Source organism: Coenobita brevimanus, chromosome 47 (assembly GCF_032717465.1).
Source record: "Coenobita brevimanus isolate Jiangsu-jjx chromosome 47, ASM3271746v2, whole genome shotgun sequence".
NCBI classification, from domain to species: domain Eukaryota; kingdom Metazoa; phylum Arthropoda; class Malacostraca; order Decapoda; family Coenobitidae; genus Coenobita; species Coenobita brevimanus.
Window position 1 is genome coordinate 28037319 of NC_137000.1, and position 21763 is coordinate 28059081.

At 41.3% G+C, this 21763-nt stretch overlaps 1 protein-coding gene across 1 annotated transcript in view; it reads left to right on the forward strand.

Annotated features, from left to right (window-relative positions):
- The window catches only part of LOC145398956 (LIM domain kinase 1-like), a 102123-nt gene that overhangs the window by 21012 nt on the left and 59348 nt on the right, over nt 1-21763 (forward strand). Inside the window, exons 8-9 of the mRNA XM_080271690.1 lie at nt 9337-9469; nt 12285-12393. Coding sequence (XP_080127816.1) covers nt 9337-9469; nt 12285-12393 — 242 coding nt within the window. The remainder of the gene's footprint in view (nt 1-9336; nt 9470-12284; nt 12394-21763) is intronic.

Below are 21763 nucleotides of genomic sequence, written 5' to 3' on the forward strand. Positions count from 1 at the left end.
GGCGAAAGCTTTGCCATTGCACTTGACATCTCAAAGGCTTTCGATCGAGTCTGGCATAAATCTTTAATTTCCAAACTGCCCTCCTACGGTTTCTATCCTTCTATCCGTACCTTCATCGCTAGCTTCCTTTCTGGTCGTTCTATAGCTGCTGTCGTAGACGGCCATCGTTCTTCTCCTAGATCTATCAACAGTGGTGTTCCTCAGGGCTCTGTCCTATCACCAACTCTCTTCCTTTTATTCATCAATGATCTTCTAAGCTGTACATCTAACCCTATCCACTCATACGCTGATGACTCCACCCTTCACCAATCCATTCGGTTCCCGCAACGCCCATCTCAACAGTTACTTCAAGAAACAAGGGATGAGGCTATGGCACACCTAATGTCTGACTTGGCTCATATCTCTGACTGGGGTAAAAATAATATGGTTGTCTTTAATGCTTCTAAGACTCAGTTCTTACACCTATCAACCCGACAAAATCTTCCACAGGTATACCCACTAATGTTTAATAATATTCAGATTAATCCTGCATCATCCTTGAACATGCTTGGGGTTTCATTTACTCGGGACTTATCTTGGAAAGATCATATTACATCTCTTGTAAAATCTGCTTCCAAGAGATTGGGTGTGCTAAGCCGACTCCGCTCTTTCTTTACCCCTGCACAATTGTTGACTCTATACAGGGGTTTTATCCGCCCCTGTGTGGAGTACAACTCTCATGTGTGGGGAGGCTCCCCACATACAGCTCTTCTCAATAGGGTGGAGTCAAAGGCTTTTCGTCTCATTAACTCTCCTCCTCTTACTGACTCCCTTCAACCTCTGTCTCTTCGCCGCACTGTTGCATCTTTATCTCTTTTCTATCGCTACTTTAATGGTCACTGCTCCTCTGAACTGTCTGCTTGCATTCCTCCACCTCTACGACGGGCGCGTAGCACCCGTCTGGCAGCAAACTCTCATCCCTTTTCTGTCCAACTCTCTAATGCAAGAGTTAACCGTTACTCCCAGTCTTTCATTCATGCAACAGGTCAGCTCTGGAACTGTCTCCCTCTGTCTGTATTTCCTCCTGCCTATGATCTCCAGTCTTTCAAACGCAGTGTGTCCAGGCATCTCAAAATGATCGGATCTTGAATTTGGCTCTCTATTGTATTTTGTTTTTCTCTTGGAGGGAACTGTTACTGCGGGCTCATGGCCTTTGGTTCCTTCTTCCTCGCATAAAAAAAAAAAAAAAAAAAGATGATACTGTGTTGTTGAGTGAAGACGAATGGGAGTTGCAAGGCTTGGTGGATGAGTTTTGGAGAGTTTGTAAGAAACGGAATCTAAAGGTGAATGTAGGAAAGAGTAAAATGATGGTCTTTGAGAGAGGTGAAGTCTGTGAATGTACAGTGAGGTTGGATGGTGAGAAATTGGAAAATGTGAGTATGTTTAAGTACTTGGGTAGTGTGATGAGTAAGGATGGAGGTTTGGAGGGTGAAGTGCTTGAAAGGGTACAACAGGGCAGAAAGGTTGCTGGTTCTTTGAAAACAGTGATAAGAAACAGGGAAGTGAGCATGGAAGTGAAAAAGTTACTACATGACAGTATTGTGATACCAACTCTAATGTATGGCAGTGAAGTTTGGACGTTGTTGGAAGGACACAAGTCAAGAGTGAGAGCAGTGGAAATGAGTTATTTAAGAGGAGCCTGTGGAGTCACATGGAGAGACAGGCTGACGAATGAGGATATAAATGAGCATTGTGGTGTGGATGTGGATGTGATAGGAAGCATTATGAGGAACACACTGAGGTGGTTTGTCCATGTGGAGAGGATGTAGGGTGAGAGACTGACGAGAAGAGTGTATGTGAGTGAGGTGGAGGGGGGAAGAGGGAGGGGGAGGCCAAGGATGAGATGGAGGGATGGAGTGGAGAGGTATATGAGAGAGGGGGGTGTGAGTTAGGAGCAGGGCAGTGAAATGGCGGAGGACAGGGCGACGTGGAGGCGATTTGTTTGTGGCCACCCCGTAAAGGATTGAGGCGTCTGGCAATAGATATATATATATATATATATATATATATATATATATGTATGTATGTATGTATATATATAGTACCCCCACGTCCAACACGATAATATTGTCATGCACGGGTCCCGTGTTGGACAAACAACAGAGCTTATGGGGAAAAATTAATTATGTCAGCAACTCTAGGAAAAGTCACCCTAAATACCTACCATATACCTATACATATATTGGTACTACTGTAATTATAATAAAGGGTACTGTACTATGAATGATAACTAACCTTTTAGGATAGTGTTGGTGGGCTTGCTCGGAATGAAAGGTGGTATCCGAGGCTGTAGGTAGTCCTACTGGGTCCCCGGAGGATGGTTGCTGGCATCACTAGCGGTTAATGGCTGCTGCTCCTCGTCAGTCTCCCTCATAAATCCTTCGAAATCACACTCAGAATCACTATCCTCGTCCACATCCATGGAAGGTTCTGCTTCTGCCTGTCCTAGCACTCTGTAAGCCTTCACTGCTGCCAGGATCTTGTCTTTTTTATTATTGTCCACGCTGGCTTCATTCACTTTGTAGGCCTTGGCGATGTCCACTTTCCTCTCCCCTTTCTTCTTCCTCTCGATGATTTCTAGCTTGGTGGCCCGAGGGAGGGGCCGCCGCTTCTTGGGGTTCTCAGAAGGCTCTCTAGGCATCGTGAGCAGGGTAAAATGCAGTAGCAAGGGCAGAAAATGCGGCGAGAAAAAAAGCACCTTCCAATGTGAATTATGCCACTGAGTGGCGCTGTGGCGGGAGAAATTTAAACAAAACATCACATGAGAGCAGAAGCGTTTTTAATTGGGGGACATCACGATCACGTCACGATAGCGGGCAGGGGAGGCTACTTGATCGGAAGTTTTGATTGGCCGTCAACATCACGGGAATTTCCAGTATGACCATGTTGGACTGGGGGTGATCGTGTTAGAGGCGAACTCCGCGGATTTCGCCCACTTCTCGGAGCTCCATCCGTTTTATGATAATGCACCCGTGTTGCAGTACAGTAATTAATTCGTATTAAATCGTACTAATTTTGCTCTCCGTGCCAGACGCGAATCGTGCTGGACAAACGTGTTTTGGACGTGAGGGTACTGTATTTATGTGTGTGTGTGTGTGTGTATATATATATATATATATATGTTTTGCCTACACCTTGCTGCAGACCATATCAGAGTAGGCCATCTGTTTGGTTGGTTTGAAATATATATATATATATATATATATATATATATATATATATATATATATATATAAATATATATCATCATCATCAGCCGTTTGAGTATCCACTGCAGGACCGGCCTATCCTGACCGAAGTCGGGACGATACAGCCAATGTATCTCTACCAAGTGGCTTAGGCTGTCTGGTAGAGATTGTATGTAGGGTGCGAAGTGCTTGTAAGTGTAATTGTAGTGTTGGAGTGGCTTTGTATGTGTGTGTAGTCTGTGAACCAAGTGTAATCGGCCCACGCAAGCCGACTGGGTGCAAGCATACTTAATAGTATGCAACACTGGTTCAACCACAGCACCCCTTGTGTCCGCCAGTGCAGTACGTGGCTGGGTGAACACTCCCAAAGTTTATTACCCTGGTGGGGCACGAACCCTGGTTCACCCGTGTACGAAACGCACACTTTACCACTGTACCACAGAGGCTGATATATATATATATATATATAATTATATATGTGTGTGTATATATATTATATGTATATGTATATATAATGTATATACACTGTATAAACTATCAGTGTAATAAGTGCACATCTTGTCAGTAATGAGAACTTGTTCATTCATCCTGCTTAGAGCTGTGCCAGTTTTGTCCTCAGACAGTATCAGATGTCTGCAATCATTATAGAATTGTCTCTGAGTATGACTTCCTGTTTGTTTTATTGATTATGCAGTATTGTATACTGTATTTTTTTTTTTTTTTTTCACTTATGCACTGTGGGATATGTTGCTGGTAGGAGTGGAATGCACTGAACTAGTCCTGTTGCACACCACATACGTCTTTTGAGCACACCTTTCCCATACATTTTTTGTTACTTTTTTCATTGCATGTTTTTAAAATCTTTTTTGTGTACATATATCTGCCATAAATTGTGTTTTGTGTTTTTAGCCATTGTATTTGCATGTTGAATAATTTCAAGGTGTAATTTCTTTTTCCAGGGCATCCACTGAACTTACTGAAAAATAGCTCTCCTAGTGTTGGGATGACGGTAGGAAGGTTAATTTGAAATTTAAGGGGCATGATACTGATTGTGTTAGCTAATATTATAAGTGTCTAAATATATGCACCATTGCTTTTCTCATTTCACTTTGAAACACTCCCTTGTTATCTTTGTTTTATTGTAATACTCAATTATTACCAGTGTGGAGCTTCAAACTGAAACCTAATCTTGTCTGTCTTGTATGTGTGGCATTGTTTAATTGTTTGCTATAGCATTTTTATATTGTTTTATTTGTTTAGCAGTTAGTTCCATTGCACGTAGATTTCCATGACTGAATGATGGCAAAGCACTTTCTTTTTCTCAAGTAATTATTTATTAGTAGATGGTTGTATATAAAAGAAATTACATACTTTACCTGTAATATATTATTACGTAGGGCAACCATATTGTATATATCAACAAATAGTCTGGAACTAAAAGTTGGGCACAATGGTCAGTTATAGAGATAAATATGTGCATAAAAAACTCTTGGTTTTAGCAATAAGTACACATCAATACAGATCATATACTGAAACAGTCTATATCATCATTACTTAGAAGCATTATAATATTGCGCTAAAGTTGCCTCAGAAGCAATGTCTGTCACCCAGACCTTTAAGTCAGAAGTATAACAGGTATGTCCAGTGATGGAGAATGGTGGACTGTATTGCCGCAAGGATTAACATAATTCACGGGACAAGACGTTTAGTGATTTAAGACTCAATGTAGGTAATTATCCAGGAATTACATAAAAAACTTTCACTTCTTAGAACACTCCATAACAGTTTGTCCAGTAATCTCATGGTCTTTTATCAGCTGAGAAATAAGGGAGTGACATAGCTGTATTATGTTAGTTTGGTTTTCGGATCAGGACTTAAGACGATGATGGGCCAGGCTTGATGTTTGTGACAATCTGTCAGCTTAAAATGTGGTAAATTGCATTCATATTGTTAACTTTGTCGTGCTTTCCCAGCCTCTGGCCTTGGGAGGAAGCATGCTCTTGATACTTTAAGACATGCCAGTTACCTGTTTTATTACAGTTGCTCAGCTGAAGCCATGATTTATTACTTCATAAAGTTTTAAACAAGTATAATTTGATAAACCTATATTTATTTCATTAAAAAATCAAAGCCAGGTTTAATTTTAATAATATTAGACCACATTTCATGTGTTCTGGAAAGTTTTGGGGAGAAGGTTGTCATCTCTGTCAACTTGTACCTTTCCTTCTTGCTGGAAGTTTGCTATCATTCAGCCAGTCCCAAAGAAGGGTGATCACTCCCAACCCTCCAACTATCGTCCAATTGCTTTAACTTCCTGTATTTCAAAAGTTTTTGAGTCAATTCTCAATAGAAAAATTTTAAGGCGTCTTTCCTATCATAACCTTCTTTCTGATTGTCAGTACGGGTTCCGTCAGGGACTCTCCACTGGCGATCTTCTCACCTACCTTTTAGACTCCTGGTCATCCTCATTTCGGGACTTTGGTGAAAGCTTTGCCATTGCACTTGACATCTCAAAGGCTTTTGATCGAGTCTGGCATAAACCTTTAATTTCCAAACTGCCCTCTTACGGTTTCTATCCTTCTATCTGTGCCTTCATCGCTAGCTTCCTTTCTGGTCGTTCTATAGCTGCTGTTGTAGACGGCCATCGTTCTTCTCCTAGGTCTATCAACAGTGGTGTTCCTAAGGGCTCTGTCCTATCACCAACTCTCTTCCTTTTATTCATCAATGACCTTCTAAGCTGTACATCTAACCCTATCCACTCATACGCTGATGACTCCACCCTTCACCTCTCCATTTGGTTCCCGCAACGCCCATCTCAGCAGTTACTTCAACAAACAAGGGATGAGGCTATAGCACACCTAATGTCTGACTTGGCTCGTATCTCTGACTGGGGTAAAAATAATATGGTTGTTTTTAATGCATCTAAGACTCAGTTCTTACACCTATCAACCCGACAAACTCTTCCACAGGTATACCCACTAATGTTTAATAATATTCAGCTTAATCCTGCATCATCCTTGAACATGCCTGGGGTTTCATTTACTCGGGACTTATCTTGGAAAGATCATATTACATCTCTTGTAAAATCTGCTTCCAAGAGATTGGGTGTGCTAAGCCGACTCCGTTCTTTCTTTACCCCTGCACAATTGTTAACTCTATACAGGGGTTTTATCCGCCCCTGTGTGGAGTACAACTCTCATGTGTGGGGAGGCTCCCCACTTACAGCTCTTCTCCATAGGGTGGAGTCAAAGGCTTCTTGTCTCATTAACTCTCCTCCTCTTACTGACTCCCTTCAACATCTGTCTCTTTGCCGCACTGTTGCATCTTTATCCCTTTTCTATCGCTACTTTAATGGTCACTGCTCCTCTGAACTGTCTGCATGCATTCCTTCACCTCTACGACGGGCGCGTAGCACCCGTCTTGCAGCAAACTCTCATCCCTTTTCTGTCCAACTCTCTTAGAGTTAACTGTTACTCCCAGTCTTTCATTTATGCAACAGGTCAACTCTGGAAGTGTCTCCCTCTGTCTGTATTTCCTGCTGCCTATGATCTTCAGTCTTTCAAACGCAGTGTGTCCAGGCATCTCGAAATGATCGGATCTTGAATTTGGCTCTCTATTGTACTTTGTTTTTCTCTTGGAGGGAACTGTTATTGCGGGCTCATGGCCTTTGGTTCCTTCTTCCTAGCATAAAAAAAAAAAAAAAAATCTCACAGAACAGTAATTTCAGTGCAGCTTGCATTGTTCACATGTAATTAAAAATAATCATTACTTCTGTCAAATTATGTGAAAATATATACAAAATACTTTTTTGAATAATTACTTTCAGTAACATGCCATTGCATTTTATTATATAGGCCTTCTGAGGAACCAATGGCATCGTAAAAAAGTAGTTCATAGATTTAAGAATTGCATGGAACCTTAAACCATCATATTGTGATGAATTTTCTGCATCTGACCGTGATAGTTATTTACAAGAGGTATGTTGCTTCCACTACATAGAGCACACCTCTTGTAGGCAAGAAAGAGTTTACTCAAGGCATCTCTGTACTGTAATTGGCACCTGTGAAGTCACATAGGTGACTAAAGTTTTGAAAGAGTTGCTAAGTAATATATTTATTCTCACTGACTGTGAATGAGTCAGGAAAAAATATCAGCTTTGCAGTTATCAGGATGGCAATAGATGAATAACAATGTCTGATCATATATGTAACTCAGATTTACTGTTATCTCTATAATTGACCCTTAAGAAACTCAGTCAGTACAGTAATATCATCGTTTAAATATATCAGTTTTAATATCCTGAAAACTTCTGTCATCTATATGTTGTATTCTTTAAATTCTTGCCATACAGAGGAATAAATATTCCTTGATAATATCCATTGTGCTTGTTACAGCTAAGTCTGTTTTGATAATCAGATAATTATTAATGAAAATACAGCAGTTCAGTCAATCTGTTAATAGTATTAAGGAACTAAAATTTCATTATTCAGAAAATGTTAGTGAACATTATTGTACTTAGGTTAAGCTTTTTTTTTTTTTCCAACATAAGTCAACTACTGTACTGTTGTGCAGAATTTTTGCCATTTTGACATGCTTGTCACGGTATACATTGGTGTGGGCTTCCTTGCTGTGTTGTAGGAAATAATACTTAATCTTCAGATTCATCTGGAACTCTTGTAATGGAATCACCTAATTCTGTTTGGCACGTCTGGCAGTGCTTTTGCTAATTTGCACTGATGTTATATTCAGATGGTAAAATTTTTGTTTATTTTTTGCCATGATACTGCTTAGATTTGAAACTGAAATATTAATAAGTTTTAGCTTGGTTTGGTATCATTTATGTATGAATGCATAGTTTTTGATACTGTACTGTAATTATTTTCAATACTGAACCCACCATCCACTCACTCGATGTAGTGCTGCTCTCGGGTGTCTGCCCTTTCCTCTCTTCCATCATTCTTTCCTTCCATCCTCTTCTGTTTTTCTTTCCTTCATTTTTTCCTCGTCCTTCTGCCTGCGGGTGACTTTACACTCCCTCTTTTGTCTTATGTTTCTTCATTCTTTCCTCTTCCTTCTGCCTGTGGGTGACTCTACACTGTGTGACAAGCCAAATGGTTTCCTGTACACCAGGAAATCATTTACTGTGCTAGGTGGTAACCATATAACCAAATTTTGGCGCCTGGTGGTTTAGTGGGTAATTACGGAGCTCCAATTGGATTGAGCCAGTGAAGGTTTACATCCAAGGAGTGGTTGGGGTTTATTGCTCACGTAATGCCATTCAGGGATGAGTGAGGCTGGTCACTCTCATCTTTAATGCCAGGACCAACTTGCCTAGCCCTGGGCTCCTACCCTTCTCATGGGGCAATGTTGGATTGGATGATAAATGATGAATGAATGAAGTAAGTTTACTGTGAAATAATGATGACTGAATATGCAGTGTGTGATGGATATTATTACAGAATTATTCTTATATGAAACCAGAACTGTTTATAGGAAATGTTTTAGCATAATAAGCATCCTTAATATATGTCTGAAAGAATTTATTCACTTTAAATATACTTCTTTTTTTTTTACATTACAAATAGCTACTAAATCAGATTTAGTAAAATATATATATATATATATATATATATATATATATATATATATATATATATATATATAGGGTGTCCTGGGAGTTAAGTCAAAAACTTTGGGAAATGATAGAGGAGGGAATTCTAAGGAAAAAATTTTATATTAACATATGTCCAAATTCCAACCGTTACGGAGCTACAGTTACTGATGACCTTATGGGTGAATTATGAAGGAGACCATTTTCGTCCATAAGGTCATCAGTAATTGTAGCTCTGTAACGGTTGAGATTTGGACACATGTTCATATAACATTTTTTGCTTAGAATTCTCTCATCTGTCATTTCTCAAAGTTTTTGACATAACTCCAGGGACACCCTGTATATATATATATATATATACTGTATAATGAATTAAAATGAGCCTGAGTCATATGCACCTTTGCTGTTAAGTATAGTAGTAATGAAAACACATGGTGGTGTTTTGACTTAAAAAGTTTCATTTTATTGTACTAACTGTGCAATTCCTCTGGTGTCTAGGCTTGACTCGGCTGCAGACTTAATGTCCCTTCATGTTGGAGACAGAATCTTAGAAGTGAATGGTCGTCCAGTTGAGGATCATTGCATTCAGGACATTGAGAATCTTATTGCCTGTTCCAATGATTCTATACAGGTAATATCAACAAGGCATTTGTTGCTGCAGTATTATTTGGTAGATCATAATTATATATACAGTGTATATCCTACTTGTCAAGTATAATTATGTACAATAGTTTTTTGTTACGATAATTTTTAGTCCTATTTTTTTTTCTGTTCTACAGATTATTTCATTCAGTATCAGGATATATTGTTATGCATAGTTAGTTAATGGCTGATTTTCATTACTGCAGGTATTCTGCTGTGAAGGACATTTACATTGTTGGTGAGTGGGGTGTGCCTGCTGAGATAGATGAGAATGGCAGTGCGTTAGTGGACACTTGTGCCGGGAGGGGGTTGGTGATAGCCAATACCCTCTTCAGGCACAAGATAATCCACAGGTATGCACGGTGAGTGATGAGAAGAGTGGGTGGTGAACTGAATGAAGGGAAGGCAATGATTGATTATATGTGTGTGGATGAAAGGATGCGAAGATGTGTAATGGATGCAAGAGCTTAAGAGGTTGGGGGAGTGGACTTTCTGACCACTACTTGGTGGTGGCAAGTATCAAGATCCAAGTAAGATGGAGAAATAGAAGAAGGGAATGACGGGAAGAAGGAGTAGTTGCAAGGAGAGTGGAAAGGTTATAAGAGGATGAGAAAATGGCAGAATATAAGAGAGAAGTAGCGGAACGATTGGGTAAATATGAATTGGGGCAGGTGGGGGACATGCAAGGTGTGTGCAAAATATTCACAGAAGAAATATGTCCAGCATGTGATGTGGTGTGTGGGGTGAAGAGAAGACAAAGGGGGGTGCAAGGAACAGCGAGGTGGAATGATGAGGTGAGACAGGCTGTGGCACAAAAGAAGAAAGCATACAATGAATGGATGAGAAATAGGGGCGTGGCAGAAAATGAGAGGTGGACGAGAGAGTTATATGTAGAAAGGAAGAGAGAGGTGAAAAGATTAGTAAGAAGAGAGTTGATGAGGAATTTGGAAGGAATTTCAGTGTAAAGTGGAGGGACTGTAAGAAAATGTTCTGGAAAGTTGTGAAGAGAGTAAGACAGCGTGGCAGTGAAGTTAGCAAGGGAGTGAAAGATAAAAATGGTAGATTACTAGTGGAGAAGGGAGAAAAAGTGAGCAGATGGAGAGAACACTTTAAGGAATTGTTGAACATAGAGGATGGAAGGAATGCGAGTAGAAGTGGCTGGGGAATGGCTGGGAGAAGGAGGAAGGTGAGAAGACAGGAAGAAATCAGTAGGATGGAAGTTGTGGAAGCAATGAAGAAAGTCAAATTGGGGAAAGCCCCAGGAATTGATGGAGTGTGTGGTGAAATGCAGAAGCACTGGGGAGAGATAGTAGTAGAATGGATGTGGAAGATGTGCCGATTGGCTAGGAGGAAGGTAGAGTCCCAGAGGATTGGAAGTCAGGTATAATTATTCCCTTGTACAAAGGAAAAGGAGAAAAAGAAGTGTGTGGTAATCATAGCGGCATTTGTCTTCATAGTGTAATAGGAAAAGTGTATGGTAGGATACTTAATGACAGAGTTTGGGAACGAACAGAGGAATTAGTTGGAGAAGAACAGGGAGGCTATAGGAAGGAGAGAGGTTGTGTAGATCAGATATTCATTCTTAGATCTTTAGTGGAAAAGTTTCTAGAGAAGGGAAAGAAGTTGTATGCGGCTTTCATGGATTTGGAGAAAGCATATGACAGGGTGGATAGACAAGGATTGTGAAAAGTATTAATAATATATGGAGTAGATGGGAAGTTGCTGAATGCTGTGAAGAGTATGTATGATGGTGCTAAGGCTGCAGTATGTGTGGATGGTGGACTGAGTGAATTTTTCTCTTTGAAGGTTGGGTTGAAAGAGGGATGTGTCATGTCTTCATGGTTGTTCAGTCTGTACATGGATGGGGTAATAAAAGAGGTACAAGGTAGGGCAGTGGATGTTGGAGTGGTCCTGGTAAGAGGGGGTAGTGTTTGGAAACTCCCTGTACTGTTATTTGCAGATGATACTGTATTGTTGAGTGAAGATGAAGGGGAGCTGCAAGGCTTGGTGGATGAGTTTGGGAGAGTGTGTAAGAAATGGAATCTAAAGGTGAATGCAGGGAAGAGTAAAATGATGGTCTTTGAGAGAGGTGAAGTCAGTGAATGTACAGTGAGGTTGAATGATGAGGAAATGGAAAATGTGAGTACGTTTAAGTACTTGGGGAGTGTGATGAGTATGGATGGAAGTTTGGAGGGTGAAGTGCTTGAAAGGGTACAACAAGGAAGAAAGGTTGCTGGATCCATGAAAGCAGTGATAAGAAACAGGGAAGTGAGCATGGAAGTGAAAAAGTTGCTACATGACAGTATTGTGATACCAACTCTAACGTAAGGAAGTGAAGCCTGGACATTGTTGGAAGGACACTAGTCAAGAGTAAGAGCAATGGAAATGAGTTATTTAAGAGGAGCCTGTGGAGTCACATGGAGAGACAGACTGACAAATGAGGATATAAAGGAGCATTGTGGTGTGGATGTGGATGTGATAGGAAGCATTAAGAGGAACACACTGAGGTGGTTTGGCCATGTGGAGAGGATGGAGGGTGAGAGACTGACGAGGAGAGTGTATGTGAGTGAGGTGGAGGGGGGGAGAGGGAGGGGGAGGCCAAGGATGAGATGGAGGGATGAGGTGGAGAGGTATAGGAGAGAGTGGGATGTGAGTTGGGAGCAGGGCAGTGAAATGGTGGGGGACAGGGCGACGTGGAGGCGATTTGTTTGTGGCCACCCTGTATGGGATTGAGGCGTCTGGCTATAGATAGATAGACAGATAGAATCATTACCTGAAGATTAATGTGTCCACTTGTACTTCAGCTGACAATCGAGCATGACCCTGAGCAAGTGTCAATGCGACGGCAGAGCTTTCCATTTGTGTCACCCTGTCGTTCACCTCCGCCCTCACACCATCAGCAACAGAAGGAAGGTTAGCAATGTAATTAGTCTGTTAGATGTGGTGTGGAGTGATGTTGATATATTAATTCTGTATCACTCAACAGAGTTTAGCATACAGCAGTGAATTTCCAGTACTGTTATTGAACAGAACTCTGTTGTATTTGTCTGAGCAGGTGTTTTAAGGAGAGATTTATATGTATACTGTATATATACATATCTATCTATCTATCTCTATCTATCTATCTATCTGTCTATCTATATATATATATATATATATATATATATATATCATCAGCCGTTTGAGTATCCACTGCAGGACTGGCCTATCCCGACCGAAGTCGGGACGATACAGCCTATGTATCTCTACCAAGTGGCTTAGGCTGTCTGGTAGAGATTGTATGTAGGGTGAGAAGTGCTTGTAAGTGTACTAGTAGTGTTTTAGTGGCTTTGGATGCGTGCGTAGTCTGTGAACCAAGTGTAGTCGATCCGCGCAAGCTGACTGGGTGCAAGCATACTTCACAGTAAGCAACACTGGTTCAACCACAGCACCCCTTGTGTCTGCCAAACTAGTATGTGGCTGGGTGAACACTCCCAAAGTTTATTACCCTGGCGGGGTGCGAACCCTGGCTCACCCGTGTACGAAAACGCACTCTCTACCACTGTATCACAGAGGACATATATATATATATATATATATATATATATATATATATATAGATAGATAAATGGATTGATATATATATATATGTATATATAATATATATACTTGTGGTGTTTGCAATTGTGTCGGCGTATGCTCCAAAGGCAGGGTTGGATGAGGTAGAGAAGGATAGATTTTGAGATAACTTAATACGTGTAGTAAGTGGTATGGGGGATGAAGAAATTTTACTATTGGGGGGGGGGGAGGATTTAAATGGTCATGTAGGTGAAGCAGCTCAAGGATATGATGGAGTACATGGGGGATGTGCATTTGGTACAAGAAATGAGGGTGGGGAAAGGATACTCGAGTTTGGGGAGGCAATGAACATGATTGTGTGCAACACACATTTTAGGAAAAGAGAGAGTAGATTGATTATGTACGAGTTTAGGGGAAATAGCAGCCAGATAGACTATTTCCTGGTCAGGAGGGCTGATAGGAAGTTAGTGAGACATTTTAAAGTTATAGGGAGCTAGGAGTGTGTGGAGCAACACAAGTTATTGATATGTTACATGGTGCTTAAGGAGCGTGTGATGAAAAGGAGGACCTATGCACTGGGGAGGAATATGTGGAAGTTGAAAAACCAAGCAGTAAGGAATGCCTTCTACTCATCTAGTAAGATGAGGAGAATGGTGACCAAACAGGGAGATGTGGACGGAATTGTTAATGAACAGTACAGTGCCCTCAAGACCAACCTCTTGAGAGTTACTGCTTCAGTATGTGGATGGACAAGAGTCCCACCAAGACATAAAATGATTTGGTGGTGAGATGAAGGTATAGAAGCTGCAGTTAAAAAGAAAGAAAGCATTTCTATTAATGGAAGAAGGGTGGGAACAAAGAGGAATACTTGGATGCCAAGAATAGGGCTAGAAAAGAGGTTTACAGGACGAATTCTGAGTCACAGAGACTTTTACTTGTTAACTTAAATCGTGTGGAAGGGAAGAATATGATTTGTAAGGTGGCTGATCAGATGAAGAGCGAGAACAGGGATATCATAGGTGAACAGTGTGTGAAGAATGATGAAGAAAGAGTTGTGGTGAACAGTGGGGATATTAAAGATGCATGGAGAGAGCAGTACAGCCGGTTGTTGAATGAGGAGTTTGACTGGGACAAGGAAGGTTTGGAGCCAGCAGATCCGGTGTTTGGCCTATGGCCTTTGATTGACACTGCTACTGTGAGTGGGGCAATAGGCAGGATGCAGGCGGGGAAGGCAGCAGGTGTGTCTGGGTTGACTGCTGAATTGTTGAAAGCCTCTGGAGATATAGGAGTGAGGTTAGTCACTGACCTGGGAAATACGTTTACATATGAGTGTATATTCCCAGATGATTGGCTGAAGAGTGTAATTGTAAATGTGTACAAGGGGAAGGGTGATGCCCTGGAAAGAGGAAATTATAAAGACATATAAGTTTTTATACCAGATAATGAAGGTAATGGAGAGGGTTCTAGAAGGTATGGTTAGAGAAGGAGCGAATATTGATGAGATGCAGTGTGGGTTTATGCCAGGCAAATGGACCACTGATGCCATATTCATTGTTCGGCAGCTTCAGGAGAAATATATAGGAAAGTGATGGGAACTGTATTTTGCTATTGTTGATTTGGAGAAGGCCCTTGGAAGAGTTCCTAGAGAGGTGATGAAGTGGTCAATGAGAAAGCATGGGATTGAGGAGTGGCTGGTTAGGGTCATTATGACCACGTATGTGGGTGCTCACACCCAGGTACGGGTGAATGGAGATTTAAATGATAAGTTTTCCGTGAATGTTGGTGTGCACCAGGGGTCAGTTTTGAGCCCCTTGTTGTTTATCATGGTACATGAAGCCTTCTCACTTTACTTCAGATATGGACTCCTGTGGGAGATGTATGCTGATGATTTGGCTTTGGTTGCAGACAATGAAAGGGAGGTGAAGGAAAGATTTAGAAAGTGGCGAGATGGTATGGGGCACAAGGGCGTAAGAGTAAATGAAGGTAAAACAAAAGTGATGGTATCTAGGGCTGGGGATGGTACTGTACTATCAAAGAAGAGGAAGAGTGGCCATGTGCAATTTGTCACAAGGGCATGGGAAGTACTTCCATCTTGTGCGGTGTCTGTGATAAGTGGGTGCATAAGAGATGTAGTGGTATTAGAGATAGGCAGCAAGATAATACTGATTTCAAGTGTGCGGTGTGTCAGGAAGAGCATGTGGATATTGCCAGGTGTGAGAGGATTGAACTTGTTGGTGAGTCTTTTGAGTGTGTGGTACTTGGGAGACATGTTATGCACTGGAGGTGAGGCAGGAGCCAGGTTTGTGGCTAGAGTGAGGAGTGGTTGGAAGAAGTTCAAGGAGCTGTTGCCTCTCCTGACATTGACAGGGCTCTTCCTGTGTGCTAAGGGATCTTTGTATCCAGCATTTGTTAGGAGTGTAATGCTGTATGGTAGTGAGACCTGGGCAGTAAAGGAAGAGGATATTTGCAGGCTTAAATGTACAGAAATGACAATGATTAGGTGGATGTGCAGTGCATCCCTGAGTGCAAGGCCTGGGGGGGCTAGGTTTATGTTGGAAGAGTTGAGATGTAGAGAGGTAGAATGGGACTGGAGTGTATTGGTGTTGTGATGAGGAAAGGTAGATTTAGGTGGTTTTGGCATGTCGAGAGGATGGGGGTTGATAATTGGGTGCAAAAAGTGAGAAGAGTTAATATTGGGGGTTGGGTTGCGAGGGATAGACTGAAGGGATGAGGTCATTAAGTGCGACCTCAGGGTTAAGGGACTGAACAGGGAGGCTGCCATAGATTGAACATCGTGGTGAGCCGCCATTAGGTGACCAAGGCCGACGCATGCAAGCATGTTGGAGCCTTGAAAAACAAAAACGAATCCTCTGCCACTCCTAAAGCCACCCTCTTCATCACTCGCTAGGGTTTCTGATATCACTCTTACTTCTTTTGTAATAATTCTTCCATATACCTTTCCTACCACATAAAATAAACTTATGCCAAAAAATTTCTTGCATTCACTTCGCCCACCTTTATTTTTGTACAGGAGTACAGTCACAGCCTTTTACCACTCTGCTGGCACATTTTCACTCATCCATGCCTTCTTACATATCTCCAAAAAGCACTTCATTCTGCACTCTCCACAACACTTAACCCTTAAACCACGGGCTTGTTTTGCTTTGACTTGCGGCTCCCGCGGGCATATTCGCGCTCCGACAGACTCTCTAAAAATATTTGCCAAAAATCAGTTATTAGTCCTAGAATATTAAAATCACATGTACTTATGGCACATACCTTCAGCTTTCTCCTTGGGTGTTTGTTGAGCCTTCGTCGAGTGCCGTAGGACTTGTGGAGATCTCTGAAGTTGGGTAACGAAGTCTTCACTTTACACTTCCCGACAACTCGTAATATGATTACCACAGCCTGATATTATCACTAGAAACACTGTTCAATGATTGAAATAGTTTGGAATCCATACTCCCAAAAAAAAAACACTGTGAAAGCTATGAAAATTACGAGGGCGTATGACCATCCCACTTCCGATCGTTCGCTGCTAGTGTTGTCTATTATTCATAAAAACACTCACACTTTATATTTCTGTTACTATATAACACTTATATATATCTAAAGTCTTTATCCATAAGTTTCCTTCAGTAATAGTAGTTTCTTGTCACTGTAGGGATTCAATTTCTTTCAGTAAAATACGTAGCATTCACTTTCTCGTCCTGTATACTAGCATTGAGAGTGAATGTCACTTTCACCTTCACTCTCATAACTCATAGTATTCATACATGCTAGAGTGAAACTTTCACTTTCATTACTCCTAGTATATATACTCGTATTCTTATAATACCACTCACTTACGTTTCTATTTACGTTCTCTATTTTAATTACATTATTTACATTTCTATTTTATTTACACTGTGTTATGCACTCTCACTTGAAGTAACTTATAAAACTATTTTCCACTGTTTACTTATATTTACATTAATTGCTTTCACTTGCTGTTTACACATTATTTACAGTTGCACTTGCACTGTTTTACTCAGTAAAAAGATCATAGTCACTCTCTATCAATTGTCAGCCCTTTACCTCATTCCACACGAGGTTTATTAGGGGGTAAAGGTCACAGGGCCCTTTGCATGGGGGTAAAAAGCGGCGGAAGTTAGCAGGAGCGAATCAGACGTACTCTCACCATCAAAGACGCCAGTGAACTGATAGTAGTGGCCTCCTGCCACCTGGCTAGGGTGAGTGCAATACTACTAACTTCAGCCCTGTGAGACCTGCTAATATATAGCAATGAAATGATTGGCAGGAAACCAAGACAATACATAATAAATTAGGTAGTTCCAGGTGAATGTAAATATCACTTAGGCTTCTCCCTTCTCTCCTTATATGTATATTTATTACGAAAATAGATTATACGGCATATTTCAAGGGGAAATAAACAGCGAAAATTAGCGAACGAGTGCACGTGAAGTGTTGTCAGGTGATAATTAGCCAATTCCAGGTGTATGGCACTATCACTTACCATATTTCTTTTTTGTATATATTATTTGGTATAAGAATAGGGCATAGGGCTTATTTCAATGGATGAAATCAGTGGAAAATTCCGGGGAAGATTTACTTAGCGTAGAATACAGTGTGGTGGCCTGCAATAATTAGGTAGTTCCAGGTGAATGTAAATATCACTTAGGCTTCTCCCTTCCTTTCTTATGTATATTTTTATTACGAAAATAGATTATACGGCATATTTCAAAGGGAAATAAACAGCGAAAATTAGCGAACGAGTGCATGTGAGGTGTTGTCAGGTGATAATTAGCCAATTCCAGGTGTATGGCACTCTCACTTACCTTATTTCTTTCTTGTATATATTGCTTGGTATAAGAATAGGGCATAGGGCTTATTTCAGTGGATGAAATCAGTGAAAAATCTTCCAGGGAAGATTTACTTAGCGTAGCACGGCCGGGCAGGTGAGAGGATAGGGTAATGGAGGGGAGGTAGGGAGGGGAGTCAAGGACGGGGAGAAATGGCTAAATTGTCAACAATGGATGGGAGTACAGATGAGATTAGGAGTGCTGACTAGTGTTGGACATTGGCAGTACTGATAGATGATACAAGCCACCACTTGAAAGCCCGGGCAAATTCAAAATAACGCAGAATCACAAAAGTGTCGCCCGGTGGTATGATCCCTTGCTCCCAAGCGTCACGAAAGTGATGCCCCGCGGTTAAGGGGTTAATCATCTCAGCATACATCTCATCAACCCCAGCTGCTTTCTCATTTTTCAGCCACTTCACAGCATTCTTCACCTGTGCATGTGTCATGTTTCCTGGCACTGCATTCCTTCCCTGCACATCCCCAAAACCAATCATGTTTACAGTGGCTCTACTTTCCCTATTTCCATTCATCAGGCTTTAAAAATATTCTTTCCATCTGGTCCTTACTTCATCCCCATGGCTTAATAATCTACGACTTACCTCCTTCACGCCATCACACTTTTTTCCACTCTCGCTTCTACATTTCCGCACCTCTTTGCAGAATAACTGCCTATTTTCAGAGTAATTTATATTCATTTTTCTTCCTAGGGCATCATTTACCTCCTTCTTTTTCTTCTTCATTAGTCTCTTTATGTGCTTCTTGCTCCCAGTATATTCAGTTCTAATTTGAATTGAACCCCTATCCTGTAACCACACTAGCCACTTCTTCCTCTTTTCTTGACTGCTCTCTTAACCTCTTCATCCCACCATGCCATACCTTTCTTCTTTTTTGTTACTCTTACCAGACACCGCTTTAGCATTCCTGACTAAGCAGTTGCGATATGCATTCCACAGGCTGTCCCGATCCATTTCATGCCAGTTCACAGATTCTAACTCCTCCCCTGCTTTGGCTCTGTATTCATCTGCTATTTCTTTGATCCTCAGCTTCTCAACTTTTAGTCTTTCTCCCTGACTGCTCCTCTCTCTCCTGGTCCACCTCACTCCTCTCAGCTTGATCTTGCATACCATAATCATATGATCTGACAGACCTCCACATCTTCCTCTCACAGCCCTCGCATCAGCAAGCATTCCCATCATCGACCTCTCTACGAGCACGTAATCAATCAGGCTCCTTTCAACACAATTCCCTTTCCCTCTGTACCATGTATATTTATGTGCATAACTTCCTTTCCTGACACACATCCTTTAGTTGCTTCTCAGTATTATTTTCTCTTGGCACTCCATTATAACCCATTATGTCATCCTCAGGTCCAGTGCCTACTTTTCCATTCATATTGCCCATTACAATCACTTTATAGCTCCTAGGCATTTCTCCCACTGCTTCATCCAGCTCATCCCAAAACCTGTCTTTCTCTGTCTTTCACTTCTGTCATCACACGGTGCATACGCTACAATCACTCCCATTTTTACCTTCTCAAACTTGAACTTGACATACATACATCTTGAGCGGACACGTTCGTAATCTCTCATTCCTTTCTGTGACACTTCATTCATCAACAAAACAACTTCTTCCCTGCATCATCCTTGCCCATTCTTGCATGACTGTGCCACTTTACACCATCCCACTCCTCCACTTCACACCCTTTCATCTTTGTTTCACACAGTGCCATCACGGCATATCTCACACTGTTGAACACATTCACCACTTCCACCCTTTAGCTTTCCTCATTCACACCTCTCACATTCCACATGGCCGTGCGAATATGCCCATTTGGTTGCGGCCCTGGGCAGGTATTTGTCCCTCTGTGGCTCACTGAAACGTTTGCCATGATGAATTAATTTTAGATAGGGGAGTCTGGGGGACACTTAACCCAGACAAAAACCTCAATGGTTACCACCAAGCATAGTAAGTGGTTTCCTGAGTACAGGTAACCATTTGGCTTGTCACTCAGTGTAGAGACCATGAGGCATCCCTACATTGAGTAGATGTTGGGTACCCCCACTTACCATTATAATGATATATATATATATATATATATTTATCATCATCATCATCATCATCATCATCATCATCATCCGGACCCCCTTTCCCACCCAAGGGCAGGGTGAGGAGTAGCAATGTCCAGACAGTACAAACTTGCCCAATCCAATAGGCCACACTTCCACTGACTCATCATGCAAGCCCCTGGAATCCTGGCTCTACCGGATATGCTGAAAACATTCACCACATTCTGCAGCCTTACACAAACGTATCCGATTGAGTCAATCCGGACGCTGCCGTGCTGACAAGGGGTGCCAAAATCCCTGATCATGCACTTCTCCTCACAACATTCCTCTAGCCAGCTCGATCTCTTGTCAGTTCCCTAGCCTCACCGACTTCCAAACTTCTCTTCCTCAAACACTCATCCACCATATCTCTCCACCTTCTCCTTGGCCTACCTCGCCTCCTCCCTCTTTCAGATTCGCTCAGGTATACCTTTTTCACCACTTTATTGTTATCCATTCTTTCCACATGACCATACGATCTCAGGACACTCACTTCGATTCTGGTGTCCACCAACTTCCTCACTCCACACCTTTCACGAATCACATTATTGTGTATCCTATCCACCCTCTGTACTCCACATACATTCCTCAGCAATCCCATCTCCACTGCTCTTACTCTTGACTTTTTGTTTTCATGCTACACCATAGTCTTACACCCATATGTTAAAGTTGGCACTAACACTCCCTCCTGTAAGCCTCGTGCAGCTGCAACACTCAAGCCTCTTTTTCATATCAAGGCCTTCATTGCACCAGCTACTTTTCTTCCCTGTGTCACTCTACTTTCAACTTCTTATGCACATTTTCCTCTCTTTTCTATCACTGTACCCAAGTATTTGAACTCTCTCACCAATTCCAGTCTCTCTCCATTCATTATGACATCACACTGGGAGTCACCTTCTCTCTCAATAACCATCAGTTTACGCTTTTCTACATTTACTCCTAAGGCACGACGCCAACAGACGTCAACAAAACTCTGCATAGCCTAAACAAATTTGAGATATTCCGTCTGTCACCATTCATTACCAACGCCATCCCTCTCTCCATTACTCGTGTTTTTACTTCTCTCGTCATCCCATCCATATATGAGGCCCCTAATAACATAGTGTACTGAACGCCACATGTTGAAAATGGAGAAAAACGCAGTTAAAGTTGCGTAACTTTCAAAATGCCATAACTTTGGAACTAGTGAATGTTTTTTAGTGCTTTTTTTTATATTTTAGCTTGAAGTTCGAACTTTCATGTCATGCTAATCTTGATAGAAGAGAAATTAGTAGCATTCTGAAAGGTACAACAGTAGCTGAGTTTTTCTCCAGTGTGGTTATTGAGAGACAGAACGTACTCTCAGTAAGCATTTTTAACAATCAAACCAACCAAAGATATCAATGGGAAATGTTTACAAAAGCAAAATAGATGTATGTAATACTATTTTCAGAAATTTAAAACCATTATAAAAAAAGAAATCTTTCATTTTAGCCATTTGGGAATAATAGTAAGCTCTTTTTCTGTTATGAGAAGGACCAGCAGCTTTTTGCTCACTACTAGAGTCACTCATATTCTCGAGACAATGAGAAAAAACACTAAAACAGTTCTGAAAATAGCCAGTTAATCCAGGCAGTGTTCTAGGCCGGCTGGTAAACAAAAAACTGTCACATCGCGACAGATTCCCAGATCACAGTTGCCAATGTCTTGCTGAGCTCTCTGCCTTTCCCATTGTCTGTACATTATGGCTAACTTACCCTTAAAATCATGCAATTTT